Source organism: Brienomyrus brachyistius, chromosome 16 (genome assembly GCF_023856365.1).
Source record: "Brienomyrus brachyistius isolate T26 chromosome 16, BBRACH_0.4, whole genome shotgun sequence".
In the NCBI taxonomy this organism is placed as follows: Eukaryota; Metazoa; Chordata; class Actinopteri; order Osteoglossiformes; family Mormyridae; genus Brienomyrus; species Brienomyrus brachyistius.
Genome location: NC_064548.1, coordinates 4,067,150 through 4,087,341, shown reverse-complemented (window position 1 = coordinate 4,087,341; position 20,192 = coordinate 4,067,150). Strand labels below are relative to the sequence as shown.

Below are 20,192 nucleotides of genomic sequence, written 5' to 3'. Positions count from 1 at the left end.
CAGTAGCTGTCACATATGTGTTAGCAAAATATTGCAAAAAAACAAGCAAGGAAAGTCTATTCCTGAGTGAGGGGGCTAACACAGACAAATGCATGAAAGAGTCATGATGCTTGGAAATTTAAACTGGAAAAATAGTCAAATCTGCTCTGGGCACTCCTAGTCTGATGACACTCCTCGCATTCTCATAAGTCAAACAAGGCCCTCACGGTAAGAGAACTTTTGACATCTTCCGTCGGGCCACGTGACTAATAACGGTTCAGTGCGCAACCGCCACTTGAGCGTCGTGCGCCAATGCGCAGGCGCAGCCCTCGGATTTGTTATTCTACAGTGGACTGTATACGGAAACATGGCGGCGACCCTGATTTGTGGCCGGCTGGCTGCTAGATTAAGAAATTCTGGGTCCGGAAAGACACTAAACAATGCATCCAAGGTCAGTGGATCAGAATGTCAAATTAAACAGATCTAGCTGTCGATCGGACTTACCCGAATGCTTCTCCGTCAACCAGATTGTCAGAAAATGTCTCGAAAGTGACAGGGTCACATTTGACATTACGTTATGAATACCTCTACAGGGCTTGCCTTCTGGTAAGGTGTTTGTGTTTTGTCTCTATTAAGGGATTAATCAAATACCTCACCTTTGCGAATCAACCGTGTTGTTAAGTGCCAAAGTAGTACTAGCTAAGTTGTATGGAAGGTGGTATCGATTAATTCTTCAGTCCTTCTCGTTCGGGTTTGACCTCCACTGCAGTTCGTGCGGACAGCGAGAAACCGATCAGTGTGCACCTCGCATTTTTTTTCTTCTTTTGCTGGTAGCTGTAAAGCCCACGTAACATTTTAGGCCAGATAGAAAGCTCTCTGCGGTAGGAATAGTACAGTTGTCACTTTGTGGATATGGATCGTTTTCCGCTATTATGTAATTTACATGTTACGTGGGTTTCGGCCGAATATTGCGTAGATCTCATTGGAAAATGTAACGTTCATATATGATTTCAGAATCAGTTTGCGTTACGGTTTTACATTCATCCTTCCAGCCCAGATTGCAAGTAGGAAAACCGGGAAGGCAACTGTTGTCAGTTACGCCCTTTAGCGGTCCCTCGGTTTTACTATCGTGAACTTTCACCTAATTTTATGTCCAAGTCTCGGACATCCGAAGATTGAACTTTCATAGTTCTCATAAAACTAATGTGCTTAGTAGTTACACAGTTCTTCTCGTTGCAAATACTCTAGCGTTACTTTATACTATAGCAATTATGGAGTCTTGTTAGTTGGACAAAATGTAATTGGAGGTTGATGTACTGTTGATGGCTGTCATAACTCTGTGAAATCACACATTCGGCAGTCAAAACTAGTAAAGTGGTACAAAGTATTGTGTAATTTTTTGCAAACACTACATAACATGTCTTTTGATTGTAAATTGTAAATCATTATTATATGTAATTTTACACCCCATCTTTCATAACCAGAGGGAAAGCGTGCAATGATGAGAAGGTTACTGTGGATGGGTGATATCCTGGATGAGGGATATCCTAATATCTCATAACAAAAATATTAAAGTAAATGAGATGTATTGGTAGGCGAGGGGTATGTGATAAATTTTTTAATTAATATCAATTCAAGTTCATTTAGATAAATTAGACAAAAGATGACTCAGTGAAAAACAAAATCAATTAAACTTTGTCCACATCGGTTTGGTCCCGACTTAACAGAAAGAGCTTTTTCTGATTCTCTGTGTTAACATTCTGAGTCTCTGCCTTTCTTAGCAGACAGCTGTACCCAAATGATTTACCTCTCCATACTCATTTTTAGCTTAACTCAGTGGGTGTTCATAATGTTTTTTTTGCAGCTCCCCCATACATACAGTGTACTGAGCTGAGCTTTTCCCCAGGTCCTGTGTGCGACCCCCGGCCTGTTTGGGGGCCAGGGCACTCTGCAGCAGCAGCCTCGACGAAATCTCTCCCTGCATGAGTACCTAAGCATCGGCCTGCTTAAGGACTCGGGAATCTCCGTACCCGCAGGCATGGTGGCCAGCACACCGGAGGAAGCCTACACTGTGGCCAAACAGATCGGTACGGTCCTCTGGGTGGGCGTGAGGTGCTTAAATTCCTACAAAGGTGTAACGTCCGTACTGTGAGGCAACAGCTAATCATGCTGCATTCTAACAAGTAAGGCCTGATTTGACGTTATCAAGATGCAGTGGGTAGTTATTCAGAGACTGTGTTTAAGCTTTCAGAGAGAGGATGTGCACCTATCATGTCCACCGGCTTTGTCAGGTTTGGGGATTTTGGTAAAAAATGCTTTACATGTAAACTTTATTAGTCTAATCTCTGTTGTCTCTGAGTCTCTACTGTTCAGAGAGCTCCCTGGCATTCTGGGAATCGCTGACTTCGTAGGTAATGCTAATAACGCGTAACAGACCACCACCCATGATGTGCTATCATGGTAACGTCTTTCTGCATGGTCCCCTGGCCGTTGCCCCATCTGTTGTCTGTTCTGGCTTGTTCTTCGTTCACGCTGCCTGTACTTCAGCAAAAAACAAACACTGCTACTCCAGTCAAAAAGTATTGCGGGGACCGTTGTGTTCTTGTCATGTTGTGACAAGAAGTGAAAGGTGATAGCTGAAATAGCCAATGAACACTCAGCATTCAGCTGCCGTGGTTGTTTATGGATGCTTGGCTGCTGTTGTGGAACGCCCTGCAGCCTAAATATAGTTTTGGGAATCACTGGTGTCAGATACAGTATCAGTTCCTCTGGGCAAGCAGTTGTTGATCAGCAGCCAATCAGACTCCTTCTCTATGAAGTATACCCAATCTGGTCACAGTTTGAAATTTGAGCACCAACATTCAATACAAAGAAAATTGTCCTCTAGCGTAGGGAACAGATTTTAACATGTCGAGGTGCTGGATTGAAAAACTGTTGTGTTGTCTCCCAGTTGTTTGTGTGGTATGTAACGCCTCCTTAAAGGACATTTAATATTTCCAGCACACTGGCTAGAAGATGACGAAACTGCAATGGAATATCACAAACACCGAGAGTTTGTTTGATTGGTTGACATGATTTTCCGTGTTGGTACCCAAACCCCATTGGCTCTCCCACGCTGTCTCTCGGGACGACTGGAGCTACTGTCGCTGCTGTTTCCTGGTCCCCCTGTGTACTGGTTTTCATGGCAGAAAACCTCAATGGTAAAAAATAATAATAGGATGACTGAAAGGGAACTTTTCTCAGGTATCAGAGTGTAGATGAGTGAAACAAAACTCCAGTGATTAATATAAGCAAGTCACCACTTAGCTTCAGGATATGGGAAACATAGAAAAGCGTAACTGACCTCAGTGCTTGTGGACGGCTGGGCCTGGACACGCCTTCATAAGGCCAGCAGAAAATCCTTTGAAAAAATTGAAAGTGATTAATTGTTATTGTTGACACACCACAATGAAATGTACCATCTGTATTTAACCCATATGCTACATAGCAGTGGGCAGCTATTATTTAGCACCCGGGGAACAGTGTTTGGGGACGGGACCTAGCTCAGGGTACTCAGTGGTACCATTAGAGATTCAAACCAGTAACTTTCGATCACAAGCACACTTCCCTAACCATTAGGCCACCACTGCCCAGAACCCTTGCAATAACATCTATCTGAGGTAGCTGGAATGAATGGATTCAGCCCTTGTTTTTAACATCGTCTTAAAATGTCAATCAAACTACGTCTCAATAAAAGTTCTGTAATCTGGCATTTTTGGGATCGTGCCATGTCTAAATAGTTGAATATTACTTTTGAAAAACACTGAATTGTAAGGCAATTCTTGCACTTACTCTAATCCTTCTATACAGACACATTAATTATTGTATTGTTATGTATGTCTGATATTCCGTACAACACACGAGATTACGAGGGATACAATAGAGGAATAAGCACTAAAGATTGCTGCTCCTTAGGCATGCACAGGAATTGACATGTATTGAGTAACACTATTCTGTATTTTTTTGTCATTTTTAGTTAGTTAAATGTAATTGTTTTTAATAGAATAGTGTTACTACTTATTATCAATTTTGATTTTTATAATGATGTTTTAACTCCGGTTTCCCCCCACAGTCCAAAGACATGCTGAGGCTAATTGGACTTGCTAAATTGCCCGTAGCTATGCATGTGTGAGTGAATGGTGTGTGAGTGTGCCCTGCGATGGGCTGGCCCCCCATCCTTGGTTGTTCCCTGCCTCGTGCCCATTGCTTCCAGGATAGGCTCCGGACCCCCCGCGACCCAGTAGGATAAGCGGTTTGGAAAATGGAAGGATGGATGTTTTAGGATAGTGTTAGTAACTTGAGCACAGCGGTTACTTAAATGTCGGATTTGACAGCTTTTACTGTAGTACAAACTTGACAGTAAACAGTACTGTTTATTGTAAGTGGGGCAATGTTTGCTCATTCAGATGAATATCTAAGACCAATAACATCCACAGAGATGTGAATAAATGTCAGCTAAGTTACTGCTGATTAATCTGAAATGTAACCATGGTACCCAGTGTGGGATGGGTGGGAGAGCGGGGGATGAGAGCTACGTTTCAGTTTGAAAACAGAGGTACCAGCATTGTTTGCAATAACCCCCCCCTCCTGTGCCCCCCCCATCTCTCTCAGGCTCCAAGGACTTGGTGGTGAAGGCACAGGTACTGGCTGGAGGCAGAGGGAAGGGCACCTTCGAGGGGGGGCTCAAGGGGGGAGTGAGGATCGTATACTCGTGAGTATTTTGATGCACACACACACACACACACACACACACACACACACACACACACACACAACCTAACCACTACCCATGGTTCACTGGGTCCCAGATATATATGAACATGTCACTTATTAACATGCCACTTTAAATACTCGTATTCTGCCTGGCCAAAAAAAGCCACTCTTTGACTTTAAATCAGCAAGTACCTAAGAGCCAATGACTTGATCCTTATTACACATCAGCAATGTTATGCAGCAATAAAATGAAGTCAGCTGAGTACCTGAATCTCCTGAATGGCCAGGTTATCCCATCAATGGATCTTTTCTTTCCTAATGGCATGGGCATATTCCAGGACGATAATGTCAACATTTTTCAGATTCATATCGTCAGAGTCTTGACCTTAAACCCCATTGAAAGTCTTTGAGATGTGCTGAAGAAGACTTTACAGGGTGGTTCAACTCAAGATCTTGACGAGAAGTGAATGCAAATGATGGAAAAAATATGTTGAAATATTGCACAAGCACGTGGAAACAATGCAATAACAACTGTGCTCCATAATCAAAGCTAATGGCGGCCCAATGATACATTAAAGTGTGTGACATAGGCTACGTTCACACTGCCAAGCTGAAGTGACTCAAATCGGATTTTTTGTCTTAATGTGACACAGATCTGATCTTTTCAGGGCTGTATGGACACGCAAATCTGATCTTTTCAAATCGGATTCGTGTCACTTTCATATGTGGTACTAAATCGGATACGTATCCGATTCCCGGCCATGTGACCTGAATGTGAACGCTCTGATCGGAATTCATGTGGCTTTTTGCTTATACGCATGCGCTGACATCATCAGCCTGCACCGGCAGGCTCGTACCCACACATCTCTTGGTGCAGCAGTTCCAGCAGTAACTGTGAAAACGGAAAAAGCTAGCCGCCTGACTTTTTCTCCTTTTCGACCTGCTCATGTACAGCTGATTCACTGTTTGTCGTCCTCCAAAGCAAAGTGTGATACATGCGTGAGCTACTAACGCCTCCATTTGTAATGCCATGAGTCGTCCCACAGATATGACATTTTCTGTTGTTGGTGACACAGTTGACCCGTGTAAAAACATATCAATGCACATGCGTGACGTTTCAGAGGACCAATGCATTCACATTGCAGTCAGATACAGGTCACATGTAGTTATGAATGTGAACCGTCAAGATAGACAAATCCGATCTGAGCAAAACATCGGAATTGAACGATGTGGCTGGCAGTGTGAACGTAGCCTTTTTAACGTTTTTGCTCAGGCAGTGTCTTTCGTATGCATACAGTCTCATCCAGTATATGAGTGCTTATACATTATGGGAATCTTTTCATTTTAATGACACGGTTTATTCTGTGCATGAATCATTATATGCTTATGCTTTTATTGGTATGTGCATGAAGCATTTTCAATAAACCAGCCTCTCCCTGACTGATTATTGTGTGTGTGTGTGTGTGTGTGTGTGTGTGTCCTGGCAGCCCCGAGGAGGCCAGGGACATCTCCTCGAAGATGCTGGGCAAGAAGCTGTACACCAAGCAGACGGGAGAACAGGGTCGCATCTGTAACCAGGTGTTCATCTGCGAGCGCCGGTACCCGCGTAGAGAGTACTACTTCGCGATCACCATGGAGAGGTCCTACCAGGTGAGCTGCATTACTATGCAACCGCCGCATCCCATTGGCTGCTGGCTGTGGGATTCACATCTACCTCCCGTTCGTCAGGTCATCGTTCTCCTGAATTTGCCAGGGGTGTTTCTTAGCTGTCCCTAGCAATCATTGCAGGTCTTGGCCACTAGATGGAAATGTGGTACAACAAACTGATTCACTGGGAGCGACGTATTTATCCTTCTGCGCTCTCCTGCAACCTCTCTGTATTCTTGTCTGTTTTTCGTAGCTTAGTTGTGCTAATTAGCATTTCTTTATTCCAAATTAGAATAGAATTGAATTTGAGAACTATTAAGAACTAGCAGGTAAAAAGTGAAATTCGGGGAAAAAACGGCAGAGTATTTTATTTTGATATCAAATAAAGACACAGAACATGTCTTTAATCTTATCTTTTGAGATTTAGGTATTGGGGTGGGTCCTGGCTTGGGTGGGGACCTTTCTCTCATTTCCACGACATTGATTGTGGGATCTCTAGAAAAATTGTGTTTTTTGAGCATTATTGGGATACATAGTAATTAAGGGTGAAACTGACCAGTATTTTAGCTGAAGAATCACTGAGATTTCTGAAAGAAGATGAAATAATGAAAGGCATAGATTGGCAAGAAGAGTAAGTGTCCTTTTTGTCATGAAATATGTATTTAAATGTGACATTGCAATGATATTAACATTTAATCTGAAGCATTTGTGCCAGTTTTCCATTAAATATGCTTGTATACCTGCTTGTACCTAATTTTATATTCTGGGTTGGAGAAACCTGTTTATGGTTTTTAAGATAAAATTTTGAATAATTAGTAAATTCAAACAAATATAACAAATATCCCTTTTGCAGCTTGCAGAGGGGACCCAAAAGTTAAAGTGAATGTGATTATCCAACTTGAATGAGTACTTTTGGTTATGATTTCACCTCACTGGTCTCCCTGGTCTGCTCTCATAAATCTGATTCGTCAGTGATGCACGTCCCTCCCCCTTGACAGTATTGGGTGCAAATCGGACAATCTGTCCTTGTCTCATGTCAATTGGTCTCTCGCTGCAGGGCCCAGTGCTGATAGGCAGCTCTCAGGGAGGCGTGAATATCGAGGACGTGGCAGCAGAGAATCCCGATGCCATTGTGAAGGAGCCCATCGACATTGAGAAGGGTATCAAGATGGACCAGGCTGTCAAGGTAGCACATTAATCATGGGAGGGGTGTCCCTCACCTGTGTCACGCAAGCTCTGATTGGCAGGCGGACTTGGAAGAGGCCTGTACATGGGCTCCTAACTGACAATGTGTGCAGGGTTCTTGAGTTACCATCATGAATATTGATACAGGTTCTCCTCACTAACAACATACCTGCTTACTGACCACCCGGACTTAACACCCGCTCTCCAACCAGTTGGTATTGTATGCTGTACAAGAACTTTGGCCCTGTTGACGTCAGTGCGGCATCTTAGCATCCAGCAGTTATGCATATTAAAACAACATTATCAAGTTGGAGTGTCGAATACCATATAAAGGTTAAAATGCAACAGTAATTTCTTGTCATAGCAGCACAAATGTACATAATACATATGAGCATTTGCACTTGTTACAGCACTCCATTGCCGCCTGTATCGCTTTAAAGGTGAATGCGGATCTCTCTTTATAAATATACTAAAAATGTTATAAATTGTACAAAGATGACATTTAAACAATATCTAAAGATCTTTGACACAAACCCACCACCAGTACATTATGCTTGAAATTTTGGTCACGGGGCGGCTCCTCGCTTATCGACCAATTAGCTTAACGGCCTAGTCGCGGGAACAGAGCTTGGTCATTAAGCAAGGAGTGTCTGTGTTCTTCAATACTGATGTAGTGCGCTTTCTGAAGCCTAACAGTATGGCCCGTACCCCCTCCCAGGTGGCACAGAAGATGGGCTTCCCTCCTGCCTTGGTGAACGAGGCTGCGGAGAACATGATCAAGCTCTACGATGTCTTCATCAAGTATGACGCATCGATGGTGGAGATCAACCCCATGGTGGAGGACTCGTCTGGCATTGGTATGTGGGACTTCATCACGGGGCTGCGCAGGTGACATGCGCTGGGGCAGTGACAGGGCGCTCCGGCTCACGGGGACCTCTTCCGAGGCGCTGCGCTCAGCGGGTGGCCGCTTGTGATGGATTAGCAGAGAAGGAAAGGGGCTCCTATGCAAACCTGAGGGGTTCCCCTGTGGCTGTGGTGGATTACGTGTGCTGCATCTGTGTTGCCATGACATTTCAGATGTTGAACTCTCCGATTAAAATCGGGGAGGCTTGTCTATAAGCAGCAGATGTGGCTTCTGGTGAGAGTGAAGGAAGTAGATGAAGTGACGTAGAAATGGAGAGATGCCGTGCCGAGGGCTGGTGAGGTGCTGTGGCCAGAGAAATTACTGCAGTGTTTATCATGCTCTGACACCCAGATGTGTTACGTTCAAGGGCATCAGCAGCAGCATCTATGTAGTCACTAATGTCTTCTTCATTTGAGTCATTTGACAGAAGGGGGAGTTCCTGCCCCTTACAGATAACATGGATGCACCTTAGACTCAAGTTCCTCAGAAGACGCACGGGTGCCGTTAAAATGATATCCCAGCTTTTTATATTATTTCTTTCCAAAATGTATCATTTCTTCTCATCTCATCTTTTTAAAAATGAATTGTGTTCCGGCACTTTCTGGTTAAATAAATGGCCTCCTGGCCCCCTGATATCGGGTCCCTGGCTTCTCACGGCACACAAATCATGTGCATTTTCATCGTAAACCAGGTTCATAGAGTTCATGCCGACTGCCTGCACTCTCCGCCGAGGCCTGTTTTCCCCACCAGCGTTCGCTTATTTTTTTTTTCTTCCTCTTTTGATATATTTACCTATTTTGCCTCCTCTGTGTTTTTGCTCTTCCCTTGGGACCTGTTTTATACTCCTGGGATGAGGTACAACAAAAATAAAATAATGAAAAGCGGGTTGCGACTTTGTGCCGACAATCGGAAGGTCACCGGTTCAAATCCCCTGACTAGGCGAATGATTTTACCGTTGGGCCCTTAAGCGAGGCCCTTAACCCAGATTACTCCAGGGTAACTGGCTGCTTTGGATAAAAGCATTTTCTAAATAGATAAATGGGAAAAAGAAAGCTTCTCCCATTGTATTCTGGTATTATCTGGCTCTGTAGAAATTTCCAAGAGTGATATGAAATTTCCTCACAATATCGATTGGGATAAAGTTCCTATTAAGCAATTAAAAAAAGATTTTTTTATCCTACTTTTGTCCTACTTCCCTGCAGCAGGCCACAGTTGAAGTCTTGAATGCTTTGCAGCTTTACAATCAAGTGTCTAATATTAGTATATAATATAAAAGTGGTACGGGTTAATGATATGGCCGAAATGTCATGTCACAGTATTTTTGGTTATGATAACAATCCATAATATAGATCACAATATTTTTGCCATGTGTGTAGTAACGTTAATTAACCTTTTTTTTGATACTTTTATTGATCTCCAGGGGGAAATTCTCTTTAGGCCCCCCAAGCTGGTCAGGAAGGGCAGCCACCTGTTGTGGCACCCAGGGAGCTGGGGGTTAAGGGTCTTGCTCAAGGACCTGCAGGTGCACTGAGGCCAGCCTCAAACCGGTGACCTTCTGATCACTGCTACAGAGGCTTAGCCCACTGACCCACATCCTTTAGGGCAATCGGCTGGTATCTTTGCAAAGTTTGCAAATAGCACAAAATTGGTCCACGTCATATTTTGCAAAAACAAACAAATTGCACACGATAAAAGTAGAACCTATTCAGGAACCAATTTTTCCTCATCAGTCATGCTGCAGACTTATTTGATAGTGTAGCCAACTCGTCTATAAACAGTTTGTTGTTTACTGTGTGACGCTGAAATACACTAAAGCCAGTTAATTGACAAGGATGTGTGATATACAGACTGTGCCGAGGTCTTCCACAGACTGAAATTTCTTGGCTTCATATTGGTCTGTTTTTGTTGTAGCAGCCTTTGAACACGCAGGCATCGCGTGTTGAGCACTTGCTGGTCTCTTCTGCCGTTCCAAGATCGCTTCAGTACACGGGCATCCTGCCACTCACAGGAAGCTCAGCTTACCTTCAGTAACATTTAGTAAAGTCTTTGACAGCATGTATGTTTATAATGTACTACTTACCTTACTTATACATTACTTTGAACAAAAGTTTCGGAATAAAAGTAAATGTGCAGTAAATATAGTGCGGTATCACGTTCCTTGTGATGCAGGTACCTCTGAAATGTGTATCGTGGATACAGTTGTAACTGGTTATGATGAAATATAGCCATATTGCCCACTATAAGTTGTAAATAATGCTAAAATTACAGTCTTGTGATATATTGTGGACTCTCCAAAATTGTATGTATGTAATCCAGTGGCCACGGAATAATCAATTAGAATGTAAGCTGTCCTGTTGTAATAAAATTTCTAGGTACTCAAATTGGCAAAAGTGTTTTTTGTGTGACAGAGAGCTAGAATGTTAGTGTGCAGGAAGGGCTTCGCCCTTTGGACATCCTTCTGTTTTATGCAGCAATAATTTCAGATTTTTTCCAGCATAAATATGTTTTGTATCTTGGCAGCTTCCTGTCTGCGTAGCGATTTTCGCGCCACTGGAGCGTGGTGTAGTATTTAGGAGCGTGGTGTAGTATTTAGGAGTGTAGCCGCAGTAACGGCCAATAACGGCTCCTCTGCCTGTTCTCGGCAGTGATGTGCATGGATGCCAAGATCAACTTTGACTCCAACGCCGCGTACCGCCAGAAGAAGGTGTTCGATCTGCGAGACTGGTCCCAGGAGGACCCGCGCGACCGGCAGGCCGCCAAGGCCGACCTGAACTACATTGGATTGGACGGCACCATCGGATGTCTGGGTGAGCATAGCCTATCAGGGTCAACTACTGGCTTGAGTCTCCACAATGCATTGTGGTGTCCTCATGGCCATGTGGTTTGCCGGAATGTTCCAGGAATACCGTGCATGTGGCGGGCAGACCGACGTCCGTCACGGGCCGGCGTTTCTCGCAGGCTTGGGTGGAAACGGCTAAATTAAGATGTTATTGTAGCTGCACTTTGTGTATGTTTCCATTCTGTCGTCTGACGGCCGCTTTTGCACAGTGAACGGGGCCGGCCTGGCCATGGCCACCATGGACATCATCAAGCTCCACGGCGGAACGCCAGCCAACTTCCTAGACGTGGGGGGCGGAGCCACGACGAGCCAGGTCACAGAGGCCTTCAAGCTTATCACCTCCGACAAAAAGGTGGGTGAGCTGCCAGCCGCTGTGAGGAGCTCAGTGGGTGCAGAGCCGGCCTTGTGGCCCCCCTGCTGCGTCTGTATTGGACCTACTAGCTATATTCTCACCCCCGACGGTGGGCTATAGTGTTTGGACGTATTCGAGTGGCTGCTGCTAATCTGAGAAATGAAGTCTGTGGTTCTCTGACCGAATAATGGGCGACTTTCGGCGGCTCTGATTGCTGCCTTGTGTTTCTATGGAAACAGGTTCAGGCCATCTTGGTAAACATCTTTGGTGGCATCATGAGGTGTGACATCATCGCACAAGGGATTATCATGGCCGTGACGGATCTGGACCTGAAAATCCCCATTGTGGTTCGGCTACAAGGTCAGAGGCGCCCCCCCCCCCCCTTTCCTTGTCCCCCCCTCCCCCCAACATCCTCTCTGCCACTGGTCACTTTGTGATCTTGCCTGGCTGGCCGGCCTTTGCAGTGATGGGCTGCAGAAGGACTGCGCCCCCCTGTGGCAGGGTGAGGATAAACCGGCACCTTGGCTGTGGCATTTTGCATTTGCTTACCACTCTTAGCCATCCAGGTCACATGTGCTGAGAATGACACTCCGACACGCAACTGTGGCCGGGAGCAGAAAGCAGAGAGCTGGACATAGACTTCCACTCAGAAGTTTTTACACACACTGAGATTTTCTGCATTTGCTTGCTTAACATTTACTCACTTAACATTTACAAAGAATACACTCAATACACAATATTCTTTGCTAACAAATGAATTTACATTTTTATGTTCACCATCTGAGTACCTTTTATTACAAAAAAAAACGTCATATCTTTGATTCATCAAAGTAACCTCCTCTAGCAGTTATAACAGCACAGCAAAATCAAGGCATTCTTTCCGCGAGGGACATTAAATACTGCTCTGTCTCAGGGGATGAAACGGTTAACTAGTCCATTTAAAATTAAAGGACTGCTGAGGATCTGACTGTGCCATCACCACACAACCAGTTAATAGGATGTCAGACATGCACTGTTACACACTCCTTATATGCTATAAAGGAAATTTGTTTTATTTGACTTTTTTGTATTGTTTTCATTTATAGTTGTTCACTCAAATTTCGAATGCTTAACAAAAATAAAAAATCTGTAGTTTATGAAATAAATGGAAAAGTGGTATAAACCGGTGGTGTACAATAACTTTTGACTGGTGGTGTAAATGATTACACGAGTAGCCAGGCAGGGAGGCTCTTCACATTATGTGACTTCACGCCCCACTCAAAAGTTCACCCCCTTACTTCCCCTCCTCCTTTTCTCTCTCTGCCGCCATGGAGTCTCATAGTTTGGGGGCTGCTGCCTGAACCCCTGAGCCCTGCTGCAGTTGCCCTCTCAGTCTGCCTGTGATGTGGGATGAGACAGGGCTTCTCCTTTGCTACCCCAGCTGTCCAGCTCTGTACTGTTTGTGAAGAGGGCTATGATGAGCGTAGTCGTGGTAACTGCCTCCCTGCCTGTCTCCGTGGCGACCTCACCGTTGGCCCGTTTCCCTGGCTCTCACAGCGGGGTTCCCCAGGCCTCGGGTGATTGCTCTGATTGCCCAGTGAGCTGTCTCTCTGTGGGGGGGGGGGGGGCAGCCTCCTGGTCTGCTGCCCATAGGTCATTGCCTCAGCAATTTGGTGTGTACATTAAGGCAGGCTTTTTACTGCAGGTTGTTACGTGGTTGTCCTGGATTTACTTTTCGGATGATGGAGGAAGAACAGCATAGGCCAGCTCATGGCCACGTCCCCCCTCCCCCCCAACCCAGCACTTCTACACTCATAATTGACAGGCTTTCTGCTTCTGTTCATCAGGGACGCGGGTTGATGATGCAAAAGCCCTGATCGCCGCCAGTCCGCTGAAGATCCTGGCGTGTGATGACTTGGACGAGGCAGCAAAGATGGTATGTGGGGAGATGGCTCTCATTTGGAGGGAGGGAGCTAGATGTCATGGTGTTGGGTGGTCTTCATTTATTCACAGAAATTGTGTGATAAGTATTGAGTATGTTGAAGTGCAGTCTATAATTAGACCAGTGTTTCTCAGCCTGAACCTCCGGAACCCCCAGACAGTCCAGGTTTTTGCTTCCTCCCAGTGGGCTGTCTGGCAGGGAGCTAAGAGGGAGCAAAAATGTGAACTGTCTGTAGGTCCCCAAGGACTGGGTTGAGCAATACAGAATTGAACTATATCCAGAACATACCTGAATCATGAGTAGTTATATTCTCTTGAGTGCCTGTAGGAATTCCTGGTTGAATTTGTACGACTGACTGTGTGGAAGTCCACATTAAGGCCTCTGGTCTGCTTCCTGTCCCTCTTGCCCCCCACCCCCCCCCAGGTGGTAAAACTCTCTGAAATCGTCTCCCTGGCAAAAGAGGCCCAGGTGGATGTGAAGTTTCAGCTTCCTATTTAAACTGCCCCCACTCTTCTGGAGCAACAGGAGAGTCTGAACTGGATCCTCCAAAGTGTTGATGTGGGGTTCAGTGCTACACCTGTATTTCACTCATTCTTTCTTCCATTCTTTCTTGTTTGTTTTCCTTCTTGGCATGTTACCTTAGGCCCTGGCATGACACCTTGTGCCCTGTGTCAAAGCAGCATAACTGTGTGCCCCCTGTGTGCCAGCGCCCCCTGTCTGCCTCTCCCTGAAGTTTTCCATGCTCCACTTCATGCTTCCACACCCAGCTGTTTTTTTTTTATTTAAACCCCACCCCCCTGCTTTCCTGGCCTTTGTACTATTGTATGAGAATATATGGCAGCTGTTCTTCCTGCCCCCCATGGCCTGTCACTGCTAACACTGGCTGTCCATATGATGCAGAGCTGGGACGTCGCTATGACGGTATAGTTGTCTGACCCGCCCCTTGTTTAAGTGGCAAAAAGACGAAATTGGCACTCCCTCATCTGCTCTTACGTAGCATAATGCTGTTTAATACGCACAAAAAACCTTAGCCTCTTCCCTTATGGCCTCTAGGAATGAATATTGACCTACAAGACTATAAATTTCCCACCCTCACCCCATGTGTGTTTAAAAAATGTTGGTTCTAAATGAATCTGTTTAATTTCAGATAGAAAACAGGTTACTGTCCTGCTTAATACGCCACAGTATGATGATGATAAATAACAGTGGTGGTTTCGTTCCCGTTCTGTGTGCCTTTGGTAGGTCTCTCACACAGGTGAGAGATGTTTTTGGGGGAAGGAATGTAGATTGACAGCTGACCTGCAGATGATGGTAATGGCTTATGAACATGTCAAAACAGTAGTAGCTACTGCTACAAGAACGTCATTTGGTTATGTAGCAGTATTTAAAGCAGTCCAATTAGTGTAAGGTCCATCTGTTACTGTCCAGAGCTGTCCAGGACAAGTACGCTTGTATGACAGCAAAGCCCCTTTTAGAATGCAGATTAATGACTTACCATCCCAAGGTGTCGCTCTCTTTGATAAACTGCCGCCCAGCCGGATGTATTGTACTTGTGTGATTCCCTGAGCAGAGCTGTGTATATATGGCTAAGGAGTTTTGCTGAGGTGAGGAAAGGAGCTACTGTTGCCAGTATTAGGGTGACTGATGAACAACTGCATGAACAAATTCTTTTGAAGTGTCTTTACTACCAAATTTATTGGAACTGCAGTTTATATTCCGAAGCTTATGAATAGAATCCTCACTCTTCTCACCTGCCCGTTTTGTGTACATAAATGGATCTACTTCATTACGGTTTAGTCACTCGCAGAATTACAGCCGCCATGCCGCACTCGCTGAATTGTTCTCGTCACCTTTTAACGTGACCCTGGTGTTTCTGTTGTCACTGCGGATGTAGAGGGTCCATCAAGGATTCAGAAAGCCCGTGTTGAAATGCTACTTCTCCCTGTCATTGTGCACATGACCCAGAATTGTAACGCGTTTTTGTAAATAAGACCAACTCCTCTTTGTTGAATATTTGAAATTTGCTATTACGGGCAACAAGGGCATAGGACAATGACTGATTATTAAACGTCTGGAACACCAAAAATGCTTCATTGTGTTTGGGTAAATGCTTATACACAAATGTAAAGAAAGCACTTATACATTCAAGTTAGCCTCAAACAACATTGTAACAGATTTGTAACAGTCTGTATAATGTTGGTCAAAATGGAAAAAAAGTCAGTTTCATTTTCAATGGACATTTGTTGTACAATATATGGAAAATGTTTTTTCCAGACTCAATTCCTGTTATAAAATGACCAGTATCTGCAATTATGATTTGCATATGTTTTAGCTGGTAGGTGTCTAAGACTTTCAATTACAGTCATATTCATGGTTAATAGGAAGGTACACAGCTAATTAATGTCAAAATGGAAGCTGTGTAATTGGGTCATTGACAGTTTGGGCATTTGAGTTGCGCCTGCACCACGAGAGATGACCCCTGCTGATGAGCCTGCCATCCTGGTGTCTGATTATTGAAGTGATCTTCAGGGTGAGTGTGGTCAGGCCACGGGCCTCCTCAATGGCAGAAGACAGACATTTTCACCTCCTTCCAAGCATCGAGTGGCCTAATCACACAGTCAAAGCTACTCGTTATCCAAGTGGGTGATTTCTCCTAGTGAAGGTAACGATTTTGGCTGATTTCCTGTATTTTGTGTACTTGCAGCGTTTCGAGTAATTTGGGTCTCCTGCAATGATAACCAAACACATTTCAACCAGATGTATATTTCTCAGTCCCTTTTTGTTCTTTCAAACACTCAAGGATAACAGCTAATTATTCAAATGAAAAAAAAAATATCAACGCTAACACGCTAACTGAATCTTTATCAAATGTGAACCAACCTCTCAAGATGTGCTGAAATTAGAGCCAGAATTCAATTAGCCACTTGATTAAAACAGATTAGCTAAAAGCTCAGCAAGAACAACAAGCGTGGAATGTCTGTGAGCCAAGGAAATGTGCACGTCGGAGCTGCATCCATTCTGAACTCCGCGGAAATGAAATGACGGGAATTGACGTCTCTTGAAAGAACATTTGGAATCTCAAATGAGAAAAAGACGTCTGGCCTTCCAGCATGTGAAAATATCATCGGCAAAAAAGTAAATAACAAAATGATGCATGTGAATAGGGTGCGTAATGCGGAGATGCTCTTCCATTTGTTCATGACCACTGAGACCTTCGCCGTCCTCATCTGTATGTTTTCAGACTTCCTGTTTTGTCATAGACTGTAAATCATCTATGACTTTGGTTGCACTACCAATTGTTTCAAAGTAATCAGAATCTTTGTCTTTTATTCATCAGTGAATGAATTGGAACCATCAACCCGTCTGTTTTCTGTTAACCGCGGCCACCACTGAAACTTTGGAAGCTGCTGATGAATGTTCTAAAGGGCCGTCAAGATTCCTGTAAAAACATCCTCCATCTACCGTAAGTGCTTATTCAGTACAGGGCTGCGGTGGGCTCAGGAATCCAAGGGTGGCTGTTGGGAACATACTCACTGCAAAAGCCAGAAATGATTTTCAGATGCACAAACATATTCTTTCATGTGCTGAAAATTGCAGTGTTTCTTTTATACTGACAGACTCAGCTGATCAATCCAGGAATTACATCTGAGAGGGAAATGGTTCTCCCAGACTGCAAGGGCTGTTAGTTTTCATTCCCTTTTGTATATGGTCTGGCACCCAAAGAATATCTGCTCTTACCTGTCTTAGACAGTGGGGGGTGTAGTTACTAGGAATGATTAGAAATCATGAGTATTTAGTTATATGTGGTGAAGAAAAATTGTTTTTATTTCGATTGGATAGAGTAGTTGACCATCTCCCTTATCATTCTGCCTGCAGGGCTGGGGGTGGAGTTTACAATAATGAAGTCCACTCTCCGTAGAATAAATAGAAGTGACCGCACACAAAAGGTATATAATTGTGTGTTTGTGTTTCGTGGGCATGGCATCATGCTTTGGGGGCGGGGGGGGGGGGGGGGGGGGAGGGGGGTGGTGATGGATATTAACTGGTGAAATGAAAATTATAAATTATAGATATTATACAGAATGAATTAATTTTACGCAAATAATCTGTATCAGTCTCTGAAGCAGGCGATTCAACAAAAATTTCTTTACTGAAGCAAGTCACTGCATAACAGTTTATAAAACTTACTTTGTCAACATGCCACAAAACTTAGCACTTAACTCCATCTGCATGCATTCTGAGCAGAAACGCATCCAGATCTCAAGGAACCTGCGCATTCAAGTAAATAAGACACATGCTGTCGTCTTATAGTCCACAGTCACCCTCCTTGGAAAACCGTGAGAGTTAATAAGTATCTTCACATTCAGATACACACATGACTGTCTGGTCTTCGTCGTTTATGCCACTTGCTGACATCACAGTCAACAGGAGTATTAGCGAAGGAAGATTATGTTGGCAGTTCGGCCACAAAACATTCTTCTGAGCCACGGATCATTGAACTTAGTTATAAATCAAAAGTTTAAAGGATATTATCTGGTACTTACTGTGGTAACCCTTGCAAAATACATTTATAGCGATATTTATTCATGAAATACGTATATAAAAAACAATCAGTGGAATTAAATGGCTTTTTTTGTCAACTGCTTTCTGCCAAAACATCAGAAGTACCTTATAGCTTTGGAACAACAATTTCCAGGCTTTTCAGTCCCCTCGGAATCGGGACACTATATTTAAGGCATTTGTGTATTTCCTGCCTGAGCAGGGCCTTAGCGTCACAGAGGACAAGCTTTTACAGTCAAATTAAAAATGGTCCAAAATATATGGTCAATGTACCAGCTTTTCTCAGGTGATAATATTTATTTGTACTTCCCTGGAAATGCCAAAGGGATTAAGCTGAAGCTGAACGTCAGACGGCCACAGATCAGGGAGGAGCTGCTCTTCTGTGTTTCAGTCACGTCAATCTTGTTTCCCTGGGGAACAGCAATGGACTCATTTGTCTAAAGCGACCGATTGCTCAGCATAGACCAAACAAGCCTCTTTTCTGTTTTCAAAACAATCTCCTGTTTGTTCAGCACCTTTTAAGCGAAAATCTTCCAGTGGATCCATAATGTTCCATATCTGGTTGCAAGGTGGGGAATCTCCCAGGAAAGGGCGCCAATGCCTTGCAAGGCACATTCACCCACCATTCATACTGAAAGACAATTTAGCTGCTCCAGTTTACCTTAGCATGTTTTCGGACGATGGGGGGAAAGCAGAGAACCTGAATGAAACCCCATGATGATGCAAGGAGAGCATGCAAACTCCACGCACATGCAGCTAGGGTGTGCATTCCTATTTTCTTGCCGAGAGAAAAAAGTTACCCATAATGCATTTTACAGATTTATAAATAGAGGATGTGAGCATGCTGTGAGGGGACAAAAGTAGGTGACAGACCCCCTGCATCCATGTGAAACCCACTTTGTCCTGCACCATTTCCTATCCCCTCTGGCTGTTCTATGTTTGTTACTCTCATGGTTACTTAACCCCCAAACAAATGTATAAATAACTGGATCTGTTCACCGCCTGAGCAGAGACTAGCAGCAACTCAGCATTGTCAATGCTGACTTTTATTTCTGCTTCTGACAAGTCTTATCCAGGACCATCATTATTGTAAACTCAAATGAATATTAGCTGTCGTAAAAACCTATAGCTATAGCTGTACCACTTGGCAGAAAATCTATTAGGCACCATTATATGTTTGGGTTAAGGCTCGAAAATATTCCCTTTTCTGAGGAGCTGCTGTTGTTCTCTTTAATTGGGTAATTAATCTGAATTACTGAATTACTAAAACTGTGGAAATAGTCAAATATAATGTACACTATGTCTATATGGGTAAAATGGGTGTCTATTGTCATGCCCGGCTCGTCCGCTCCTCGTGTGTGCCACGCCCCCTGATTACCCACGTGTGCTTCCCTGATCGTCTCCAGCTTTGTCCGCTTACTTTGATTAGTCTCTGTGTATTTAAGTCCTGGTCTGACCTGTTTCCCTTGTCCGTCATTGATGTTGGTGAGCGTCTTTTCCCGTGTTCCGTCTTGTCCGTTCCTGTCTCCAAATAAATCCCCGTTTTCCCCGTATCCCGCTTGCCTGCCTGCTCTTTGCTCGCTCGCCTGCCCGACGATCGCCCGCTTGCCAGCAAGATCGTGACATCTATGGTCTTTTTGGGTAAAAAACATCACCTGCCAGACTGAGTTTATATTTTAAGCTAAATGTAGTTTTTGATAAGTGAATTTGCCTGACTGACAGGAGGCAACATCACCATGAAGACGATGTGCTTAATACTCCTGGCAGATTAAGCCAGAATGAACTTTGTAGCAGTGCTTTGAGTCTAATGATCATTGTGTTCAGTTTCAGGCGTTCAGTTTTAGATGAGTAATAAGTACGATAATAGCCCCCCCTGGGGTGCCCCTTGCCCTGTGCCTTGCCCTTCCTTGAAAAGGGTCCAAGATGCTTATGGAAGAATGATTCACTAACTTTGTCGGGAAGATTCATCACTGCTCTGTTTTCAGCAACTTGAAAAAACTGCAATGAGCCCACATATCCACCAAGAAAACTTTGACGGATCAAGGAAACCATT

The 20,192-nt window shown here is 44.1% G+C and overlaps 1 protein-coding gene across 1 annotated transcript; it reads left to right on the top strand.

Annotated features, from left to right (window-relative positions):
- Positions 1 to 296: 296 nt before the first annotated feature.
- On the top strand, positions 297 to 15,667 carry sucla2 (succinate-CoA ligase ADP-forming subunit beta). The gene is made up of 11 exons (XM_048978577.1): positions 297 to 430; positions 1,886 to 2,066; positions 4,630 to 4,729; positions 6,219 to 6,381; positions 7,436 to 7,564; positions 8,282 to 8,420; positions 11,113 to 11,274; positions 11,516 to 11,658; positions 11,898 to 12,018; positions 13,485 to 13,573; positions 14,003 to 15,667. Exons 1-11 carry the CDS (start codon positions 347 to 349, stop codon positions 14,075 to 14,077), a joined length of 1,386 nt encoding a protein of 461 aa, XP_048834534.1. The 5' UTR covers positions 297 to 346; the 3' UTR covers positions 14,078 to 15,667.
- The last annotated feature ends 4,525 nt before the right edge of the window (positions 15,668 to 20,192 follow it).

Bases quoted from the DNA above. Each gene is read 5' to 3' on its own strand.
- sucla2 (XM_048978577.1), top strand. From the start codon at position 347: ATGGCGGCGACCCTGATTTGTGGCCGGCTGGCTGCTAGATTAAGAAAT. The intron at 7,565-8,281 runs GTAGCACATTAA...ACCCCCTCCCAG, and splicing joins AGATGGACCAGGCTGTCAAG to GTGGCACAGAAGATGGGCTT. The intron at 11,275-11,515 runs GTGAGCATAGCC...GCTTTTGCACAG, and splicing joins CGGCACCATCGGATGTCTGG to TGAACGGGGCCGGCCTGGCC.